General features: G+C 40.5%; 1 protein-coding gene across 2 annotated transcripts in view; it reads right to left on the reverse strand.

Moving 5' to 3' along the window:
- The window catches only part of frmd5b (FERM domain containing 5b), a 67,277-nt gene that overhangs the window by 32,548 nt on the left and 12,916 nt on the right, over positions 1-21,813 (reverse strand). The window contains exon 1 of one of the 2 annotated variants that reach the window (XM_018666951.1): positions 17,728-17,771. The exons of the other annotated variant lie outside the window; for it this stretch is intronic. Within the exon in view, the coding sequence (XP_018522467.1) occupies positions 17,728-17,745 (18 nt within the window). The 5' untranslated portion in view covers positions 17,746-17,771. Of the gene's footprint in view, positions 1-17,727; positions 17,772-21,813 lie in introns of those variants that run through there. 2 annotated transcript variants of the gene reach the window in all.

The following is a 21,813-nucleotide window of genomic DNA, read 5'->3' on the forward strand; positions in this document are numbered from 1 at the left end:
ACCAAATGGCAGAAGGAGGGTCTGGCTGCTAAATGCTATTTGTTCTACTTAATGTCTTGTTAAGGACACCAACAGCTTGTGCACTTGGCTGGCCCGAGAGTGGAGAGAAGGTCACCAGAGGAGTACAAGGCAGGTAGAAAACATAGATGGCAGAGAGCATAACAGTGCAATAATCCTTAATCTTTATCACCTAAACATTTTAAGATTATCAAGTCAACACCCACTTGAATCAGACCAGCACTATCCACTAACCAAGAAGAACTAAACAAAAAAGGACCAATTAAAAATTAAACTACAAACCCTTATGCGTCAGTTCTGCTCACAGTGGCTAATAAGACTTCAATTTTGATAATTAGCAATAGATAAAATTGTTTAATGTGGCTCATTATCACATTTAACATGTTAAGATTATTAAACAGTATAGTTTAGCATGAAGGTATGGATTAATCTCGAGTCTGAACAATCTACTTTAATACACGTTTTTGAGAACAATGCCACAACCAGTAACATCAGTCACAGGGCTTTTCTCTAAAACAATAAATCGCAAGTGACAAGGAATCCAGCACTAACCATGCTTTTTCAGATGTTAAGAGATGCAAGTGAAATGCAAGTGAAATAGATGTCTGTTTTCATGTCTATTTCACTTGCATCCAGCAGCAGCAGCAGCAGCAGTTCTTCTGTGACACTTGTTATGCAATGATGTTATAAAAAATAAATCCAGTCAAATAAAGAGTGATTTGTTGGCTAAAGCAGAAATGCACCGTACCTAGCGACTTATTCATTGTGGCACATTTGTGAAAGGATTTATTAACAAACTACAGAATAGGCAAACTAATGAATAAATAGATTAGTTGCCTTGATGCAGTTCCTTCTAGGGCCAATTGAAAAAGACTGGTGGTGACGGCTTCTAGGTTTTTTCATTCATGCAAAGTGGCAGAAATAAGTGGTTTAACTACTGAGAGGAGGCTAACTGCAGTAAATGCCTAGAGGTCACTTTACCCAACAATTACTCAGCTTCCTGGGCCCTATAATGGCAGTCCATTTAAGAGATTAGCTCAAGGAGCTTTGCTAATGCATAGATGTTATTACTTGGCTCACTAACCATTTGGCTCACCGTGAAAAGGTAAGCGATAAGATTCACTGTGTAAGATTGTGGTCAAATTAGTGAGTGAACAACCCAATAATACACTGTTTGAAAGATGACCAAAGAGAAAGCTTTCAGCTGCACATTAAATGTGTCATGCAGAACAGAACAATCAACAATGACCTCAAGACACAGTTTTATATTTTGTAAAAACACAAATATTTCTCTCTGGAAACACCTTGGCTGCACGCTGCAAGCAGCACCGAAGGGCAGGAGTGTAACAAAAGCTTTGAGCTCTGACACCACAGACAGTGGTTCGTTCTGTAAAAAGTGCTAACAGGCAATACTGTGGCCCTGACCGAGCAGCGAGCAGGTCAAATGTGTTACTGATCATGGCCTATGATAGGAGGAGGCGCCCTGCATCTGCTGCACTTGCATCCAGACAAGGATTCAGAAGGGCAGTGTGGTGTTTTACAGTTCTCTCTCACACACACACACACACACACACACCAGGCACTTAGGCCCATCTATCTTAAGGCTCTTCTTGCACATGCACATGACGTATCATTATCTTATTTCGTCAAAGTACCAGATGGTGTGCACACACTCAGACACACCCTCAGACAATGTACTGGCGATGCATCCTCCTCACTAAAAGGTTTTTCATTATTTCCTCATACTCCCCAGAATGCACCATGAGCACACTTGGATGAATTGGTTTATCTCCTTTGGGGACAATGTGACCGTCAGTGCGCTGTCATAACACTCAGGATGGTGCCAGAATGATTTTGTGAATGGAAAACTGAGCCAGAGCAGCAGTAAAACAGCTTCCCTCTTGTACCGATCTGTTGATAAAGTCAGCTAAAACAAGAAACCTGAGAAAAGCTGCATTTTGTTTGTTAAAAGTCACAAACTCACACTTCTTACTACAAAAAGACAAGCAGAGTGAAGCACATTGGCTGCAAAGATACGAGAGAGAGAGAGCGAAAGAGAGAGAGAGAGAGAGAGAGAGTGTGTGTGTGTGTTTGTACTTGTACTTCTATCTTTCTGGGGGCTTGAGGACATTTTGGGAAAGGGAGGACATTTTGGCTGGTCCTTACGCTCTGACACACCTTCAAAGTGCTGTTTGTGGGTTAAGAGTTACTTTTAGGGTTCAAGTTGTACTTAGATGTATAATAGGTTTGGGGTTAGGCATTTGGTTGTGATTGTTAAGGTTAATGTATGGGGGCTAGTCCTCAAAAAGATAGAAGCACAAGTTTGTGTGTGTGTGTGTGTGTGTGTGTGTTTGCTTTATGCCCCAAAAGCATGTACGAATGTGTGACCTCCACTTGCTCAGGGACCATGTGATTTATGGGAACACTGCTAAATGCCATAAGACAAACAGACCATTTCAAACAATCGTTATTTCTGTGACTCTGGATTCTTAATAGCTTGCTTGTTCTCTTGGTTTACTGATATGTTCTCAAATATAAACTTTAATGGGAAGCAAAGAAACACCTCACATTCCAACTATCACCCTTTATAAATCTGGATAAACTATCCACTATGGAGCACAATGAATTGATGTTTACTCTCTCTAAATTTTTAACGACTATAAACCAATCTAAATTTCTGTTGAGGGTAGTTTTCTTAGCAGAACAACTGCCCACACCATTACCGTTGAGAGAAATGGCCACCTTGCAGGCAAACAATCCCTATTTGAACAGCTTAGTTTACATTAGAAGTCACAGACACAGATGGAGTATTCATGAGCAGTAGTTTCATGTAGTGAGGTGAGAATGTCTTAACTACAGATTAGAGGATTGTCTTTAGTGACAACAAATCTATAATTCCCCTATTCTGAAAACCTCAATCACATCAACTCTTTCTTCTTGAATATCTGATGCTTTGTCTTGTTCAAAATTCTCTCCTCAACAACCCTGTCGTACACACAATGCTACAATATTGTGCTTTCCAAAGTTTTAACCTGCAGGCATGTACAGCCTTCTGCTGTATTCATCTCATCCATATAACCTCAGCACATCAGCAGTGATTAACCACCCACACATAACCTTTAACACTGCATGCACGCAAATGTGAAAATGCAGCTTGAGAGTGCATCATTCAGTATGAGATTCTGAACCTCATGGAGGTGTGTGCTCAAATAAGAATGTCAGGGGGGGACGATAGAGAACAACAAGCTCATACTGTAGTAAAACATCCAAGAAAGCTCTCTTTTCCCACAGCCTATATCAAACACAATAAACATTTTGTAATCATGTGACTGAAATCATTTGTACTTGCAGAGTTGGAAATCAAGAAAATGGCCTGATGATTTATACCTAAGCAGATGAAACATGCTGGTAGTTTATTTTACAACTCTCAACGGCGGGTTTCTTGATTCACAAGTACTGAAGATATTGTTGCAGGGGGCCCAATGTGAGGAACAGGAAAAATTACAATAAATTGAAAAGAAAGAAAAACTTTTTTCTATATAAGGTCTTCATTTTGAGAAACTTCAGATTACACCATCAACTACTAAGAGAATTTCAAAGACCAGAAGGTCAGACAAGGGACAGGGACAACAATGATGAGTCCATGCACACTGCAGCATGTACAAATTGGTTTGCTTACGAAGAAAATAAATCAGTGGGTGTGATTGTTAGGTGTCCTTTCAGGCAGCTCAAAATAGCTGATGACAAAAATGGTTCACCAAATGAAAGACGAGTGCAGTCTGTGAGAAAAAGAATATTTGCAAATGCACAACATCACAGGGATGGTGACTATCTGAATGTTTATTTTCACGTGATTATTGAAAGCACAGAAATTGTTCAACAGTACAGTGATTGATGATGATTAAATTGTTTCATAAAGTGATAATTCTCCTTAATAATCTGAAAGTGTGCACAAAGAGTTGTGGAATTTGACTTATCTCTCTAAAATGCATCTATGTGGCCTAGGGGTTTAACCTGTATAACCTGGCAGAACACGTACAAAATGCTGAGAGAAATCATCAAATTATCCGATTATGAATTACACAGTGCAAAAATCAAGCTTGGCTCCTTTGACATTTTTTCTCAAAGTCAATGTCAAAAACCCAATTATCAGCAAAATACCAACTTTTCACCAGGAGTCACTCTGTTGAACTCTCATCTTGTTGCACTTTGTCCTCCCACCTTCCCACTAGTCTCACATCACATGGAACAAAAATACTAAAAGTCCATTTCACTGCCACAAAAATGTCAATGCGCTGTAGTGATGCTGGTGATGTGAAAATTGTGACAGGTGAATCACATTTTAATTGCCTGACTGAGTGAACAGAAAACTGTTTTCAGCAATTAGACCCTGAGACATGAGGCACATATATAGTAGAGTGGCTGAAGGCAGATGATGATGAGAATCTACTGATACTGTGTAGAAAGATCAGGCTCTAATGTGAACAGTGGAATGACAGCTGACAATGAATGAAACTGACAGCAATGGAAAGTCTCCTTTCTCTACAACTAGAAAGTAAGTGTGTAGAGGAAAAGTAGCCCTCCTGATTGCAAGTTGGGTTATGCTACATTAGTCCTTAAAAATTTGCATTACTGGGAATTAGAAACTTTGTTTCAAAGTTGAAACCTGGTAGAGACAAAGGAATATAAGGTCTTGAACAAGAAAGGTTCTGTGTCCGAGCAGGTGCCTGCAGGATAAAGAAGCACTATCAAAGCCTGTCTTTCCTCCCGCTGAGCTGTTATCCACATTTCCAACCTCTTGTTTCAAAAGACTGCTCCGTCTGCCGAAGGGCAGCGCTACGAAAGTATAACCTTTTCAACTAGGCTTTTAAAGTTTGTCAAATGATGTATTTTAAGATGAAACTTGCACTTTATGAAGTACTGGTTTTATTCCCTTCATTGTCTGTTAGAGCAACACACAAAAGGACAATGTCATACCCAAGTCTCTCCTGCGGTCCCTGAAACATTTAACAGTGGGATATGTTAATATCATTGGTGAGAGGAAAAGGTGGTGTACAAATGACAATGAGAGAGAGAAAAATAATCATAGATGTGTCATGGGATCAAAGTAAAGGCAGACCAGGTCATGAACACAGACTGTGGGATCTATGCATAAAGAGCACTGGAAGATAGAGAAGTATATTGCTTCTGCCCAATATGCTGCAAGTAGAGACTGGAGAAAAAAGGCATTTTACGTGCTTTGGACGGATTGAGGCACAATTTTTATGCTTTTCCTACTAAATCAAATCACCCCAACAGGGACACTGCCAGCTGTCTTTATCCAGCACCTCACAGCAATTACATCCCCCAATGCAGACTTACATGGAACCTATAACGTTAAAGCCTGTAAAATCTAAGTGTTAGCAGGTGCAGACACAGACACAGCTAATTTTTTTTAGAGTACAACATCAACATTCAGTGACTTGCATTCCCAGATACGTGCCAGTGTCCCGAGATGAGTTCAGCAGCCTTTCATTGCCTTCTCTTTGCCGCTCTTGCCGTTATCCAGCTCTGTCACATTACATCTCCAGCGTCAGAATCAAATATCTCTGGTGACAAGAGTTACTGCAAACTACCTCATATAACTACATGTAAGTCTAGTCACATCATGTCAATATATTCAGCCTGCTGGACTCCATTAGCAGAAGAGCTTTTGATGAGCACTCACCATGTCGTCCTACCAAAAATAGAAAATTAGCACAAGTTCACAAATTCTATAAAACTTTTTAAGAAGTATGTTTGTAGATCTGTGAATCTACAATGAACTGACCCTGACATTAGTCTGTAACCTCTGTATCCTTTACATATATATATATTTGTGTGTGTGTGTGTGTGTGTGTGTGTGTGTTGGTAGCCTGAGAGGCAGAACCCAGGGCAAAAAGTCTTGAAAGTCCTCACTGCACCACACTGCTGCCTGACAGGCTTATTGCGGTGAGTGCACAGCACAAACTGAAGGTGACTCAAATGAGCGTGTCAACATTTTTATCATCTAACATCCTCTTTTATCTGGACTGTGGCTGCTGGACAGCAGAGCAATGTTTAGGAAAACTTCAGAAACAAAAAAAGATACTTTAACTATGAGAGTGCAGGGGACAAAAACGGAATTTTGAAAAGTGAAAGGGGGGTGGTGGTGGGGGGGCAGTCCCCTCCCCATGATGAACTGGTCTGACTCATATTTATGGCTTACTGATACTCTATATTGTGCATTGGTGTGCAAAAATATTTGAATCTACAGTTTAATTTACAGCAAACCTGAGGAGTGATGATTTAATAACATACACAATATGAAGAAATTCATTTACTGGAAAGATTTTGCCAGATAAAATTCAGTTAATAACCACAGAGCAATCAATCATGGATAATAAACAGAAACGAAGATGACTCAGTCTTAACATTTTGATTCCAGTTTCATATTGGCAGTGTTTTTGGACTATGATGTTATTTCAGGAAATGATTTCCATTAGGTTTTGTTTGTTTGTTTGATTTTATTCTGGCACAAATCCCGAAAACATTTAATCTGTTAAAGCGTGTATTGAGTGGTGTATAGTTCTGATGTACTGCCTTTACTCTCGTCAGTCTTTGGAACAGCGAACATCTCCTTCTCCCTTCTTCCTTTTACCAAAACTACTGACTAATTACACTCAGTCATGGCAGCCCTCTGTGTAATGGCATGGACAATGCACTGGAAAACACACACACACACACCGCTGGAGTCCATGTGAACAGCAGTTTCAAAGTTAAGTTTGCTGGCAGCATACACAGTCACAGTGGCCTGCACATATCAAGAGGGATGCAATGGAAGCCAGGAAAAAAAGGGAGTTTTGCTGAGTCATTGAAATGCAGCCCAGTTGCAACGCAGCGAGCGTGCCAGCCGGAAATAAACGCATACACATTCAGTAATGTTCAGATAACTAAAGGAAACGCAGAGACAAAAAGCCAGCATACGTATAACAGCCATCAGTTACACTGATGTAGTGTGACTACATTTCATCTCGAAAACATCATTCAGTAGCAGTTAGTGGGTGTTTTTCTTTTCCTTTTGAATTAAGAATGTAACAAGACAGAGGTGGAGAGAGATGATGTTTGGAGCCAATGATGTTTTCCCATCACAGGTGGATGCATACAATCATTTAAGCTGACAAGCAGGGCTGTTTGCTTCTCTGCTGGGTGAACTGACAAAACATCTACCCAGTCATAAATTTAACATGATTCAGATCCAGTTTGCAAAACACCACTCGGTATGGTGGAAATTGGTTTGAAATATTGTTCCATCTCCTGGCTTTTTCTAATCTTAAATCATCATTTAAGGTATGAGGTTTAACACTGCTGCCAAGTAAGAGCCAGATTAGGTTTGCGACATGAGGTCTGGGATGGACTGCAACACATTTATTTTACCCCAATCACCATGCTACTCGCAGGGACCGGTCAGTTCCAGGGTGCAAGGATAATAAGGATAAAACTGGTCTCATTTAATGACAGTGGAGCTGGAGAGACCTCTGGGACTGAGACACACACACACACAAATACAAGTATAGAAACTCAGAGACAATATAGTAGTTAAGGTAGCACATGCATGCACTCGATAACGTATACATACATTTGCACACACACATAAGACCACAGGGGATCTTATGAGAAAGTCCTGGGATTAAAGGAAGATAATTAGTGAGCCCCCTGATTCCTGTTAGTTGTCTGGAAGTCATTGTGAGATTGTTGATTTCATTTAATAGAAATAAAGAAAAACACTTGAAGCAGACATTTAGGAGAAAGTTAATGTTTCAGTTCTTAAAAATAATTATTTTCCTTATATTACCTGCTTTTCAAATCCTCACAGGTGAGGCAGCACCTCCCCCATTTCCACCAGAGGCAAAACAGCAGCCTGTGACAGGAACAACACTGCTGCAGCATTCAGGATGCCGACACACAGCGCTGGAGACAATTAGCTGCAGAGCTGCAGAGATTCACTGAGCCCCTGAGAGGACAGCCAGGAGTCGTTCTTATTCCTGTCACACAGCCCGCAGCTCAACAACACACTCCTCACGCGCAAACCACACTGGCAGGAAGGAAAAAAAAAGAAGCTCAAGCCATGATTCAGATTGTTTATGTCTGCGCCCAGACGTTATGTTCGACAAGACAGACAGTTCAAGGATGGGATGCCATCCCAGAGAGCAGCAGCAGCAGCACGCTAAGAGTTTTTCTCTGTCTGTTTGACAATTTATGTTGTTACTTGTCTTCCTGCGCTGGTAGCTTAGCCCCTCACCTTGTGAAGCTTTTATTTGCCTTTTAAACCAACACTGACTGACTGACAATTTACAAGGCTTCCGGAGCGAGCCTGAAGCCTAAAGTGCAGCTTGATGCAGCAGGTCATCCTGACCAGAGCTGCAGGTTAGACTGCAGAGCTGGAATTTTTCATTTTTAAAGACACAATCGCAGAGAGGGCCAAGCCGACTCATTTCACTTGGCGGTACCTGCTGCCCCAGTGTGAGCTAAGCCTCCTCTGAGGGCACATGCCCGGCTAAACCCAACAGTCATGCCAGCTTCTCCTTGTAGGGCATTGTAAGCGGTGCTAACATGGGTAAACAGCACAGCGCAGGCAACCTCTGCCAAACCAGCATCCAATACAAGAGTGAGCAGTCCACCCCCCCCCCGAGTATTTGTCTTTACTGAGCCAGGAGCAAAAATAAGGGGATTTAAGAGACAAAGGGCCAGCGTGATAGGATTTTTTACTGTATTACATATGTGCTTTAACTATGACCACACGCCATCTGTGCCTTATTAGTCGTCATCAACCTTTTGGGATTCTGCACGGTTAAATAATTTTTTTTTTTTTTTTTTTAAATGATTCTAAACCTCACAATGTCCACTTGTGATGGCTCTTAGCAAGATTGGTGAGCAGATCAACCAAAGTGGGATAATTTTTACACTGACTGTTTCATTTGAAGGGTTTGGGTTTTTTGGGCCCTGCAGAGGTAGAAGTATGTGCTATTTCACAAGAAAGAAGCACAACACTAAAAACATGTCACATAATTATGCGTAACAGAAATTAACAGAAAGTACTCGCTTTAAGCATCTGGTGACGCCTTTGACTTTTTCTGGGACATCCTGGGGCAGTCCCACCCCCACCCTGCATGGGAACCACGGCTTTACTGTGTATTAACAAATCAGATGATATTATAAGTAATAAAAAACACAACCATAACAACAAGAACTCTTCTGTTGTGGTTCTCTCTCACTAAATCAACCTTTCCTTACCTGGTCAGCACCAGGCAGCAGACAGACAAAGCAAATAGCTGGTGAACATAGTGACACGTTTAGCAGCCAAGGAGCCAGTTAATATCCTCAGGATTTGGTACAGACCAAGAGCAGAGCTAAAACAGAGTGAACACTGGACCTGTATTTAACAGGTAGACAGAAACACTCCAAATGAATGCTAATGTTGCACTGCGTCTCCTTGATGTGTAAACAGGCAACTGTTTGCTAACAATTTTCATCATTTTTATCAGGTGATGATATGTCAGTGTTGTGTTTACAGCTTGTTTCTGCTGTTCTTTAGTGGCCAAGGTTTTCTTCAATACTTGCATAGAACAATGTGAAAAGTAAACATCGACAGCAACAACTTCTCTGACCTGAGGAATTTTTAACAAAAGATTTGAGGCCTTAACTAATTTCTGACCCTGTGTCCCCTGTGTCCCAGCGTTGTTCTGTGAGAGTGGAAGGAAGATCTGCAGCTGAGCTCACGTACCTGGCTAAGGAGTGAGAGTGAAAACACTTCATTAAGGAGAGATACTTCCTGCACAAGTCTTTCAATTAAAAGCTCCAGTACCACTCTTGCTATGCACTAAGGAGGAGAGGAGGGGAGCGCTAAACGGCAGCTGACTGCTGAGGTCACGTGTTGCCAAATCTCAAGTGTAACAGGCCTCTACATGCGCTGCATTTTAGTAAGGATGACTGGCACATAAAGAAGCCCTATTTAAGCCAGACGTCTATGCCATCAATGTCTGCATGAGCATTAATGTTTCATCTCAAAGTGAACAGTTGATGTATGCAGGATTGTTGCTGTCCAGCATGTGCATCCTGTAAACTGAGTACACTCAAATAAAACATGAGGTCCTTAAGGCAAGAGCTGCAGTGTTTCTTTGTAATAGTCAGCCTTGCTAAACATTCATCATTGTTTCACTGTTGCAATATTGAACAAATGTCAAATGAACAAATGATGTGAATTTTGGTGTGAAATAGCCCACCAGACTCGGATCAAGTCTGCTCAACAAAACATAGATTAATTGAGAGAAAATTGGGTTTTGAGGCCTCGGTATCATTATTAGTCTCTGTTCTCTGTAAAGAACAGAGCAATTATTGATCCTTTGAGTTGGTAATTGACTTTTAGAGACATTCTAAATGTCTTTAGCCTGGCTGACCATGGAGGGGAGCAGAAGCATGACTGACAAACAGATTGTCCAAACACACAGGAAACATAATAACTAGTGCCTTGGCAATGCATGAAACTATTGCTTGAAAAATGGATTTTTGCTGCCATTATTTACACAAAAGACATGTCAAAACTACTTTATTGCTCTTCAGGAAAGTGAACCAGTTTTAAGGAATTTTTCTATCTTTGTGAAACAGACTAAAGTATTGTTTTTAGCTATGCTGGTAGGAATTTTGTAATGGAACAAACAAGGTGCAACATGTTTATCTGTGACCTTTAGAGGTGCTGAAAGGCTTTTTTTCACTAAACTAAGCTAACCAGCTGCTGGTTTCAGTTATGAATTACACTGAACATATTTGAGTGTAGTATCAATCTCCTCTTCCTTACTAACTCTCAGTAGCATATTTCAGAAAATGTTGAACTGTTCCTTTAATAATGTTGTATTTGCATCATAAAGAGGGAACTTTTCTTTAGTGTCAATTTTGGTGGGTTTTTTTTGGGATAATATTAGTATTACACTTGTCCAACTGCAAAGCAAAACATAAATTACATTTTATCACCCAAAAACATGAATTTGTGGCAGATTTTCAGCCCTGAGTACTGTCTACAGGTTCTTCTCTCAGGGCAGATGGAGCCTCAACAACCTCCCCAACAATATAGAACAGCCTATATGTTGCCTGAGACCTGAAAGCCCAGTCAAAAAAGGCTCAAAACTACTCACTGCTGCACATCCCGCTTATTACAGTGAGTACATGGTAGTAATTCAGGCAACCCAAATGAGTATATCAAATTTTTATCAACTCAGAGCTTCTCTCATCTGGGTTACAGCAGCTGGGGAGTAAGATAATACTGTTTAGAAGGATATAAAAGCATAAATAAAATTAAAACTGTGAAAATAGAAGGACGAAATTAGCATTTTGAAAATGAGGGAGGCATGCCCCCCACATCCCCAGTGGATATTACGCCCTTGGATGAGAATAATGTCGCTGATTAATCACATACTGAACAAACCAACACTCCTCTCCAACAAGAGCCAGAATTCACTATAAGCATTTTAATGGTGGTTTATGCCCACAAGAGCAAATTAACGATCCTTCTAAATTCAGGTAGGACTGTTGGAAACTGGGGTCATCCATTTTTGCAAAGTCAGAACACACTAATTAATTAATGAGCTGAGGCAAACCTATACAGTGCAGATGAGAGAAAGGGGGAACATGCATGTGATGCAAGGCAAGGGCTTAGGATATCTTTTACCACTTTGCCACACTGATTTCAAACAAACCAATTTAGAACTGCAGACATCAGATCCTATTTCACCAGTGAGGGAAATGTGGGGAATGCTAATTGCTCTACAACATACAAAGCCTGGTTGAACTACTTCAATCTGAAGTGTTTTTCATTCAGTCAGATGTCACTCATTCAAATGGGAGAGCCAGAGACAGGAGACTCAGGTGAACAGGAAAGATTTGTTAAAGTGGAGCCTCTTGCAGACTTTCCATCAAATTACAATGGAAATCTAACTGTGATATGTGCTAATTCAAATGAGGCAGGAAACAATAAAATATTCATAATTAAGAGCAGTTAATTGATTGCAGCACATTGTTCACATCCTTTTCCCTCTTTTTCACATGATTTTCCAGGGGTTCTCTGACCTTCCCTGACCTGCCCAAAATAGGTACTCCACTGTTAAAATTAATTAATATTATACATATTAAATTAGAAATATTAACTTTGGGGATGTGTTAATTTATGGAGTCATTCTGGATTCTGACATCACTGCTCATTTATCCGTTTTAAGATGAATGTCTTTGTAAATTGATGTCAAATGAGCGACATTTCATTAATTGAATAGCAGCCACCTTGTTTCATAATTAACACCCCTTTTATTTCCCTTACGGCTGTGGGCAAGTGTGAACTGTTTGCTCATTTTTCAGGGGGAAACTAAGGCCACTCATATGAAAATTGGATGCGCAATGGCTGAGCGCCAAACTATATAAATTTACACTTTTTGAAACCTACCACTGTAATAAAAGTTAATAATTACTGAACTTAATAATTTGCAATTAGGACTTTAATAAAGTGGAGGAATGTTGTGCAGAGAATACAGGATTTAACCAGAATTATTTAAAAAAAATAAGTTCATCTAATTAAAAAATACACATAATTACCATTCAGAATGAAATGCTTAGGTCGGGATGTTTCTGTATTACAGTGGCTTAATCATGACGGTCACTTGATTGTTTAGTGGCGACCACATTACTGTGGCACTCATGACATGAATTAGCTCAGAGAGACCTGCAGCAGGTGGGCAGCGTGGCTCTGGGTTAACTGGGTGCCATGGCTGGATTATGATTTATTATACCAGAGGACTTGTATGGTGGCTCCTTAGGACAAAACACCTACTAAAGCAAAAACACAAAGATTGGAGAAATGCATCCTGTAGCGAGAAATTCTGCCTCAGCATGTTCAACATGAGGAAACGTGTGATTATTTGGTGAGCTTGTTAGCAAAAAGTTGCTTATTTACACACACCCAGCAGTTACAGAGCAACATTTTCTGCCTGGTTTTCGATGAGTAGTGCACAACAGATTTTCAGAGTTGCTGTGTTTGTAAAGGACTCAGAGGAGAACAGTGAGAGTCAACCAAAACAGTCAAGCAGTGGGGTGTAAAAGCAAAATCCTGAGCTGAAAGATGCTGAAAGAGCTGTGGGAGTCTACCAAGTTGGGTCATAATTACTGGTGAATTTGTCAATACAACCATGTTCAATTCATTCATTCATCACTTATCCGTTTAGGGTCGCAGTGGGGCTGGAGCATATCCCAGCTGTCATTGGGTGAGAGGCAGGGTGCTCTCACATTCACACCTATGGGCAATTTAGAGTCACCAAATAACCTAACGTGTACCATGTTCAGTTGTTTATATAAAATATTGATTGTAGCAGCCGAAAATGTGCAAACACAATACAAAATTCAGCATATATATTCATGTAAAGATTATTGATTATTGTTCAGTTTTTATTTGAGACTATGCTCATGGGCAGCCTTGTGTAACAGGGGTAGCGGTGCAAGATAATCTCCACACTTCTGGGGCTTATCTCCTCTCTAGTGGCCCATAATGTCTGCAGTCTGGCCCACATGACCATGATCCTGCTGACGGATGCTGACATTAAGGCCAGGTAAAACTGAGCAAAGAGAAAACTCATCGGGTTGGAAATCCTGCTCGCTAGTGAACATGCCTGCTTATTATTTCAGATTTTTTTTTTAAAAATCATATGATTATTTCATCCTTGCTGCTGTCTTCTTACCTCTCTTTTCCCCCCCTGCTTCTCTCTTTCCCTCGACATATCTGCCTGCACCTCACCTTTTCATTCTGCACCATTATCCACCACCTTCTGACAATTTATACATTTTTAATTCCCACCCCCCATGACCGTTCTGCAGATATACAGTATATGCTGACATCATAACTCTTATTTTAGACCTTCTCAAAAATGTACCTGAATTATGTAAGGACTGGACGTGTAAGGGCAAGAGGATGCTAAGTAACATTCACGGACAGAGCGAACAGATAACACAGTATTTTGAAAATACATATGAATATTATTATTATTGTAGATATGATTCTACTCCTTTGTATAGTATAAAATTCCAGTCTTGTTGAGTAGATGCACCACTGCCACCACCAACCAGGTGGGACTCACCTAAGGGCTCTCTCTCACCCCTCCATCCTCTCTTCATCCTTCTCTCCTCTCATTCCACTCAAAGCTCACTTGATACTCATCTCATCCATCCTCAGCTCTCTCCTCCCAGTGAGACCTGAGGACCTACGACACACTGCACACACATAAATGTTCAGTTCAGCTGAGGGAATGCAGCCAGAGCAGGGAGAGTTCACTCAGACAGCAAGGTCACTTTGACCTCTGCTGGAGCAGGAAGTACACAAGGCCTTCTGGGATACACTGTCCTGTCCTGTCCTGTCCTGTCAGCCACGGTAACGGCAACTTGATGAATCACATAGCTGAGGGACACAGTGGATTTTTCAACCCTCTTGCACACCAAACAACCTGGCTGGCAGGGACGAGAGGTTAAGAAAAGGGAGCCAGCGGTTTTGGAGCCACACAAATGACAAGCCTGATGCTCATGGACCTTTTCATACTGATTACAACCTCATCCTCTGCATGTGCATATCACAGCCGGCTGTAGGTAAGTTGCTTTCATGTGGCCATCTATCACAGGCATCCACAGGGACCCAGCCCACTGAAAATTGGGCTAGCACAGACTGTTAACCCCATTTAAAGAGTGCCAAACATTTTAAGGACTAACCTTCCCCAAGGCGAAAACCAAACTGGGGTAAAGGAGGCTACCTGAGGAGAAGACAGCTACAGATTCTTAGAAGGACAGCCCAAACACATCCCCAATTTACGGTCATCTGGATTTTTTTTTTCACTCTTAGTTCCGTTAAAATTATATAAAATTATATAAATTATATATTCTTCTTATATATTCTTTTACATTGATTGCTATCATTTTTTTCCTTATTTCATTCCCCTTTTCTTTTCTTTTCTTTTCTTTTCTTGATGTCTTCATTACATAGTTTCAAGAAGAGTTGATTATTTTTATTTCCAACTAATCTTCCTATCATTTTCTGGATTAATTATTTAATTATTTGATCATTCAAACACTGTAAAATGGTGCAGAATGGCCATCACAGTTTCCTAGAGCCAAAACTCAAACAGCCTTTTTGGAAGACCAACAGTCCAAAATCCAAAGATACTTAATTTCCTAGAATGTAAGACAAAAAAGCAGCAAAGAGCCAGATTTAAGATGCTGGAACCACCAAATGGTTAGCATTTTTGCTCTGATTAATAGTGCTAAAAATGCATGAATGCCCTTTATAATCTCACTGCAGTGCAATAGCTCAAAACACACAAACACAGGACGTTTAAGGGAGGTGGCACTCTGCCTTTTAACACACGTTCTCTTGTCTTTATATATAAAAAAAACCACACTTTATATATATAAATTTTAAACTCAGAATTAAAATGGAAATAACTAGGTCCTATCAAAATCTCGATACAGTTGAACATGTGGTCATGCAATTGTAGTTAGCAGAGTTAAGAGGGGTTTTGGCATGTGTAGCAATATATGTGTGAGTGAGTGAGTGAGTGAGAGTGTGTGTGTGTGTGGGGCGGGTGTGGGTGTGTGATGACCGTGTGTGTGATGAGTGTGTGGAGTCACTGTTGGGCTGCCGCAGAGCTTGGCCAAACACCAGCTTGACGACAGCAGCTGGAGAGTAGTGATGTAATAATCTTGTTGCCATGGAGACCTGTGGTTCCCCAGCATCTCCAAAAATCCAAGGGCGGTGGAAAGTCACTGGGCTGGTTGGCTGGGCCATAGTACTGCTGTGACGAGACGATACACAGCCAGTAGTGCACAGACATGTGAAACGACCTCACTGACTTATCATCAAGCTAATGTGGGCGGTACAAACTTAATGATAGCTCACAAACACCTGATTCAAAGCCTGATTTTTCAACACAGCAATACAAGTATGATAGAGTACACACTGTCATATGGTATTCATAGTTAGTAGGAGGGCCGACGCATTAAAAAACAGACAATCTGCTATATGAGAAAGGCACAAGTGGTACAAAGATTTTCATGTAAGAAAGTTTGCCCTCCAAGCTAAACCACCATGACCTTGTCAGCTCTTGCTGTGCTGTCAAACCAGCTGTGTTGGGATTGCCCAAATCCTCAGCCAGAGTAGTCAGTAAGTAAATCTCCCAATCAAACAGATGCTGGGAACATGGTCAGGGGATAGTTGCTGGGAAAGTAGAAAACCTGCTTTTCAAACGAGTCTCTGCTCTCTTTCATCACATTAACCATGTAGAGCGAATGTAAATGTAGCAAAGTTTTCGCACTGAACTCGCAACAGTAGCCTGTCTATTACATGCTCCTCTGAGTCAGTGCCCACCCCTTAATTGAGGCAGAGAACCCCTTCAGTCTTTTGATATAGATGATTTGAGATCCAGATGAGGCTCTGGAGAGAGACAAAGAAATAAAAGACTGAAAAATTGGCTGAGACAGTGAGAGAAAGAAAGCAACGGGAAACAAAGGAAGGGGGAGAAAAAAGGAGCTTGCAGTAGCCTGCATCTCATCATCAGTTAAAGCCTGGGGATTGTTTCAAAACATGGCGATGAAGTGGTGCCCTTGCCTTGAAGTCTGAGGCCTGGAAACTAAGCTCAGGAATCTAATTAGGTGTCTGTTAGTATAAGAAATCAGTACTATGTGAAGCCATTTCATATGATAAAAAGCTATTATTTGCTGGAGTTAATATTTTCTTGCCTGGACTGTGGGGTGTAGAGATCTGGGTATTTTTCTCCTTCAACAATAAGTTTGTCCTCATCCATTTTGACAGCTACATAGAAAATGTGCTATCACTTCAAATGATGTAAAGATATGTCAGGATTCACTTTGATTAAGCATGCAATATTTAAGACTCAATAAAAGTAATACTTATTTTTGTTAAGAAAACAATTGTGACTTATTGTTTTGTAGTTGGTACAAACATAGCAGTCTGCATGTGTTGCACAAAAAATAAGGTCAACTGAGAATCAGTGCTAACATTAGCAAGCTAGGCTAAATAGGTAGGCTGTCCTTGTTTATTTTAACTTCTGTTTGAATGTTTGGTAAAAATTGACTGTTTGACTGTGAAGATCTGTTTGAATTACATGCTACAGTTTGAAGTAGTTTGCCTTCAGCAGAGGGTATTCTTAAAATTAACAATTCTCTTGAGCTATTGCATGTCCCATTGACCTATCAGTAAACCAATAAATATAAATATAACAACAAATAAAAAACTAACAAATAAGGCTGCGCTGATCAGATAATCATGACTCTGAGAAGCAGTGTGTGGGAGTATTTTAGGTTCTTCACCATTGACAGCAAAATTACCAACAAAGATAAGGCTGTTTGCCAAATTTGTAAAAAGCAGCTGCCTACTCTACAACAACAAAAAGTCTGAGTCTTGCCACCCAAGTGATGAGTTGCAGCCATATCTTATCAGCAATGGCCTCTGCAGCCATTGCTGATAAGATAGCAACATTAATATGCAATGATATGTGGTCCACTGGCATTGTTTCGGAAGAGGGTTTTTACGGAAATGCTCCATATCCTCTAATTTAAGTAAGACACAACACACAGTACTTTTGGCATCTTTGTTTGATTAAATTTTGTGTTGCTCACCCCCTCTCTGGACTGCATTTGGTTATCCTCCGGTTTGGATCCAAGAACTGCCAAACCAGTCCCTTCCCTTTTTGACTCCTTTTATGGTCAAAGTCCCCGGGAATGTGCCAAGTGTGGTATAAGTGAGGGGGAGGTTGGGTGAGGTTCTGAGAATGTATTGATTAGAGGCAGCTTGAGACCTTGTTTATTCTTTTAACAGGTTCAGTAATGATGTGCACTGTTAACTTCTACTAGTTATCAACTGGGAAATGAAATGAACTGTTTTAACTTGATTAATGGTTTAATTGTTATTTCCTGGAGTGGGAGGAGCTATGGACTATATAAACAGAAACTGAAGCTTCTCTGAGGAGTTTTGTCAGTCAGTGCCAGCATGAACAGTGGCTGTCTACTGCTAGGGGGCAAAACTAGAGTGAGGCTGGTGCAGAGTTGTTTTCTTGTTTGTTTCCTTTGATTATTTTTCCAATCGTTAATAGTGAAATTCCAGTTATCATTCAACTTTTTTCATTTTCCTTCAGTTTTGTTTGGGTTGGCAAAGCCCTGGTGGTGCACATAAATATGCAGCAATAATTCACTGCTGAAGAACTCGGGCTGTTCAACAAAATTAAAGGCCTCTTTCTTTTGCTTTCACTGCTCGACCAACCTTACAAGGGTTTTCAGGATGACAACAGAACTGGAGGCCTGATATCAAATTCCACGTCACACCACAACCTCAAGACACATACATTTGGATAAGAAACATCCAGCTGCAGAGTTTCAAATTCTGTTACATGCACCGCTAATGACAGGTGGATGCTAAAGATATCAGTGTTGGGAAAACTGAAAACACAATCTGCAAATCAGTTCACTTTAAAATTCTGGTTCCATTGTGGGTGAATTCAGAAACTCTGAATGTTTTGAATTTTCTACCACTCCAAAGGAGCACTTTCTGTCTCCCCTCTCTTTCTTAATGAACATCTTAAAAGTCAGATTATACAAAAGGGACAGAGATCTCATCAGGGCTGAGTGCCAATCTAGCCAATTAGATTTTCTAGGGACGCCCAAACCCATATTTCATACTGTGATCATCAGAACTGCAGTGATTGATGAAAAATGTGTCTAGAATGGATTCATTGCCTGCATGGTGCTAATGGCAGAAGGCAAGGGTCTGACTGTATGTGTTATGGTTGTGTATGTGATTCTCTGTCTATTTTTCTGTGACTATGTGTGCATACAAATGTGTCTTATTATATACCTGAGCAAGACAGAAGTCGTCACTGAAGAGCAGTTTAGTTGGCTCTGATGAGTGAAGGAAATGTCATATCAGTCAGAGATAGTTTGGTCTGACTTAACTTGACATTTAAGTTTGAGGAGTCGCTGCTCAAAAAGTCACAGTGGTACAATCATTTGAAAATAGGTACATTCATGCCATATTTTCAAATGGTTGTAGCTTTCATCTTGTTTACCTTCCTCTCTGCTGTAATTTAAACGTACTCAATGATAATTTTTCTGACCAAAAAGACTTACTCTCTGTGGGAGTTTATCTATGTTACCAGGTTCCTAAGTTCATATGTTCAGTACTCTGTTACCACATATTAACCCTCGTAGTGTGTTTGGGCCAAATTTGACATGATTCAAGTTTAACTTCTTTGTTTGTTTAAGTTTTTTGGTTTGTTTTTTATTGAAGATTTCAAAACAGCCATATAAACCAAACAGCCCCTAACCAGTTTGATAAGTTCCCTTAAGTGTAGGCCTATTATACTGAAAGCCATATGGCACTGTTTGGGGAACGGAAAATCCCACAATAGCCCTTGTCATATTAAGCAAGTACTGAGCTGGGGAACATCTTTTTCAGGTTCCCATTATGTGGTATATAGAGCAGGGGAACACAGGAATGTCTCCCCCTCTGCTTGCATGACAGATAAAAACTCAAAAACTCCTGAATTAAACTGACAATATTATTAAACCCTTGATGCACAAAGATAAACCTATACTGCATTGTAAGTGCTTGGTCCTTCAACATCAGAAATAGTCATTTTAATTTTAACATAGAACGGTATGTTACACAAACTGTCAGCAGCTATATGTAGTCAGTGCCAATATCTAAGGGCATATCAGGCCCGGGACATCAATCCCTCAGTGAGTCATTCTCATGCCGTCCACCTCTCTGAGAGACATGAAAAAAGGAGAAGAAGAAAGAGCTCCCACAAGGCAGGCAGACCAGTACTCCCTCTTCCTTCTTCTAGTTTTAAGAAACACACATACACAAAAAGGCAAAGCTGATCATCCCTGCATATCAGAACAGTCTCTCCGAGACGTCATGAGATTACAAAGTAGTCTGTTAGCCAGTCTGCTCACTGATTACCCTGCTTACCATGCCGGAAGAGGTTTGAGAAACTAAGCTCAGTAAAGAGACAAAGAGAATATTGCAGGGGTGATGAAAGGAGGATGAGAGAAAGTCAGAAATGTATGGGAAAAGACAGCAGACTGATTTTCTGTTTGTGTGTGTGTGTGCATGAAAGAGTGCAATAGGGCAAGCAAGAGAGCCAGGAAGAAAAGCGAGGGCTCTTTGGCTGGCACTTGACTGAAGTGTGCTCCGCTCTGCGTATGGAAGTGAGCTGATGATGACTACAGTTACCCACAGTTAGAGAGGGGATGAGCGAGAGTGAGTTAGTGGGGGAGTGCTTAATATTCCACGCACATACAGTTGCTCCGCTATAGCAAGAGTTTAAAAATAGACCGCAGCAGACTTGTGGACTGAGCAGCTGAGCTAAAAAGAGAGGTGCAGTCACATACGATGAGGGGGATCCAGACTGGTCTGAATGATGTGAGGGGGGAGGAAGATGGATGGCTTTGCCCTTGGTAATGATAATTATTGACTGTATCCCTCCAGTTAAACACCAAGACATGATCTGTACACATTTACCATCACTGTCTCCTACATGTTCTGCATACTAGTTAAAAGGAAAAACTCATGTGAGGCATGAGTGGGTTGTGTCTTTATGCTAAGCTCCTGGTTATATAGCTTCATATTTAAAGGACAGACATGAGTGGTATTGATCTTCTCATTTATCTCTCAGCAAGAAAGCAAATAATAGTGAATTCCAAAAATGTCAAACTGTTCCTTTAACACTCTGTTCCTCCACATCAGCTTCAGAGCACATTTGTGAAGACACATCTGAGCCAGTCTCAGAAGTCTGATTACTTTTATCAAGAGTCTGAAGAGATATACAGAGGCATGATGCATAAATCAGTCAATGTTTTCACTAGTTTAACAGTATAGTGTATCACAAAGAGGTTAAATACTGGGGCCATATCATCAGCATAAGAGAATTTAAGGGAAAAGGCACACATCTTTCCTCATGAACAACCCTGTAAACCTACATTCAAACAAGAGTAAAATATTTTGAGAGGTCTCATAATGCAGAAATATCAAGTGCACTTGCTCAGTTCAGAGTTCCTCCTTTATAAAACATATGCGACCAACCTAGAAGATTTAACAAAACCTTTCTGAGGCCATGTAAAAAATTGATATGCCTAGATACAGTTCACATCAGTGCAAACCGTAGCTGGAGTTTGCACATTTCCCACTTGAATTCTTGAATGAAAATCTGGATCCAACCATCTGAAGGAGTAGAGAGGTTTGTTTTACTCCTGTTCCTATATTTTCCCTGGAGAAGACTCTATCACTCACATTCGCAAACAATTCAGCTACAGTTCAGCCACCAGAAAAGCTAATGTGACCGGGCAGATGTGGTAAAATCTGCACAGTAAAAGGTTGTTGTCACACTGGAGATACTGGAAATCTGGGTTTGACTTGATGAAAAATTATCTGGAAATTGACCTAAATTCATGTGAAGTCAATATAAATATCAGCACTAGCTGGAATGAAAACAGAAAAAGATTAACTGCTGAATATGAGCTTAGAAACACAGAAACAGTGTGTGTGTGTGTGTGTGTGCACGCATGAGAGCTCTGGACTAAAAAGTTGCTGACTACTACACAGCACAGTGACTTATGTGAGTGTTAAGAGGAGGGGGGAGGCATCACCAATTCTTAGCGTTTTGCTTACTGTAACCATTGTGAATTTACACAATAAACTGGGTTTTT

The sequence above is a fragment of the Lates calcarifer genome, linkage group LG2 (genome assembly GCF_001640805.2).
Source record: "Lates calcarifer isolate ASB-BC8 linkage group LG2, TLL_Latcal_v3, whole genome shotgun sequence".
NCBI classification, from domain to species: Eukaryota; Metazoa; Chordata; class Actinopteri; family Centropomidae; genus Lates; species Lates calcarifer.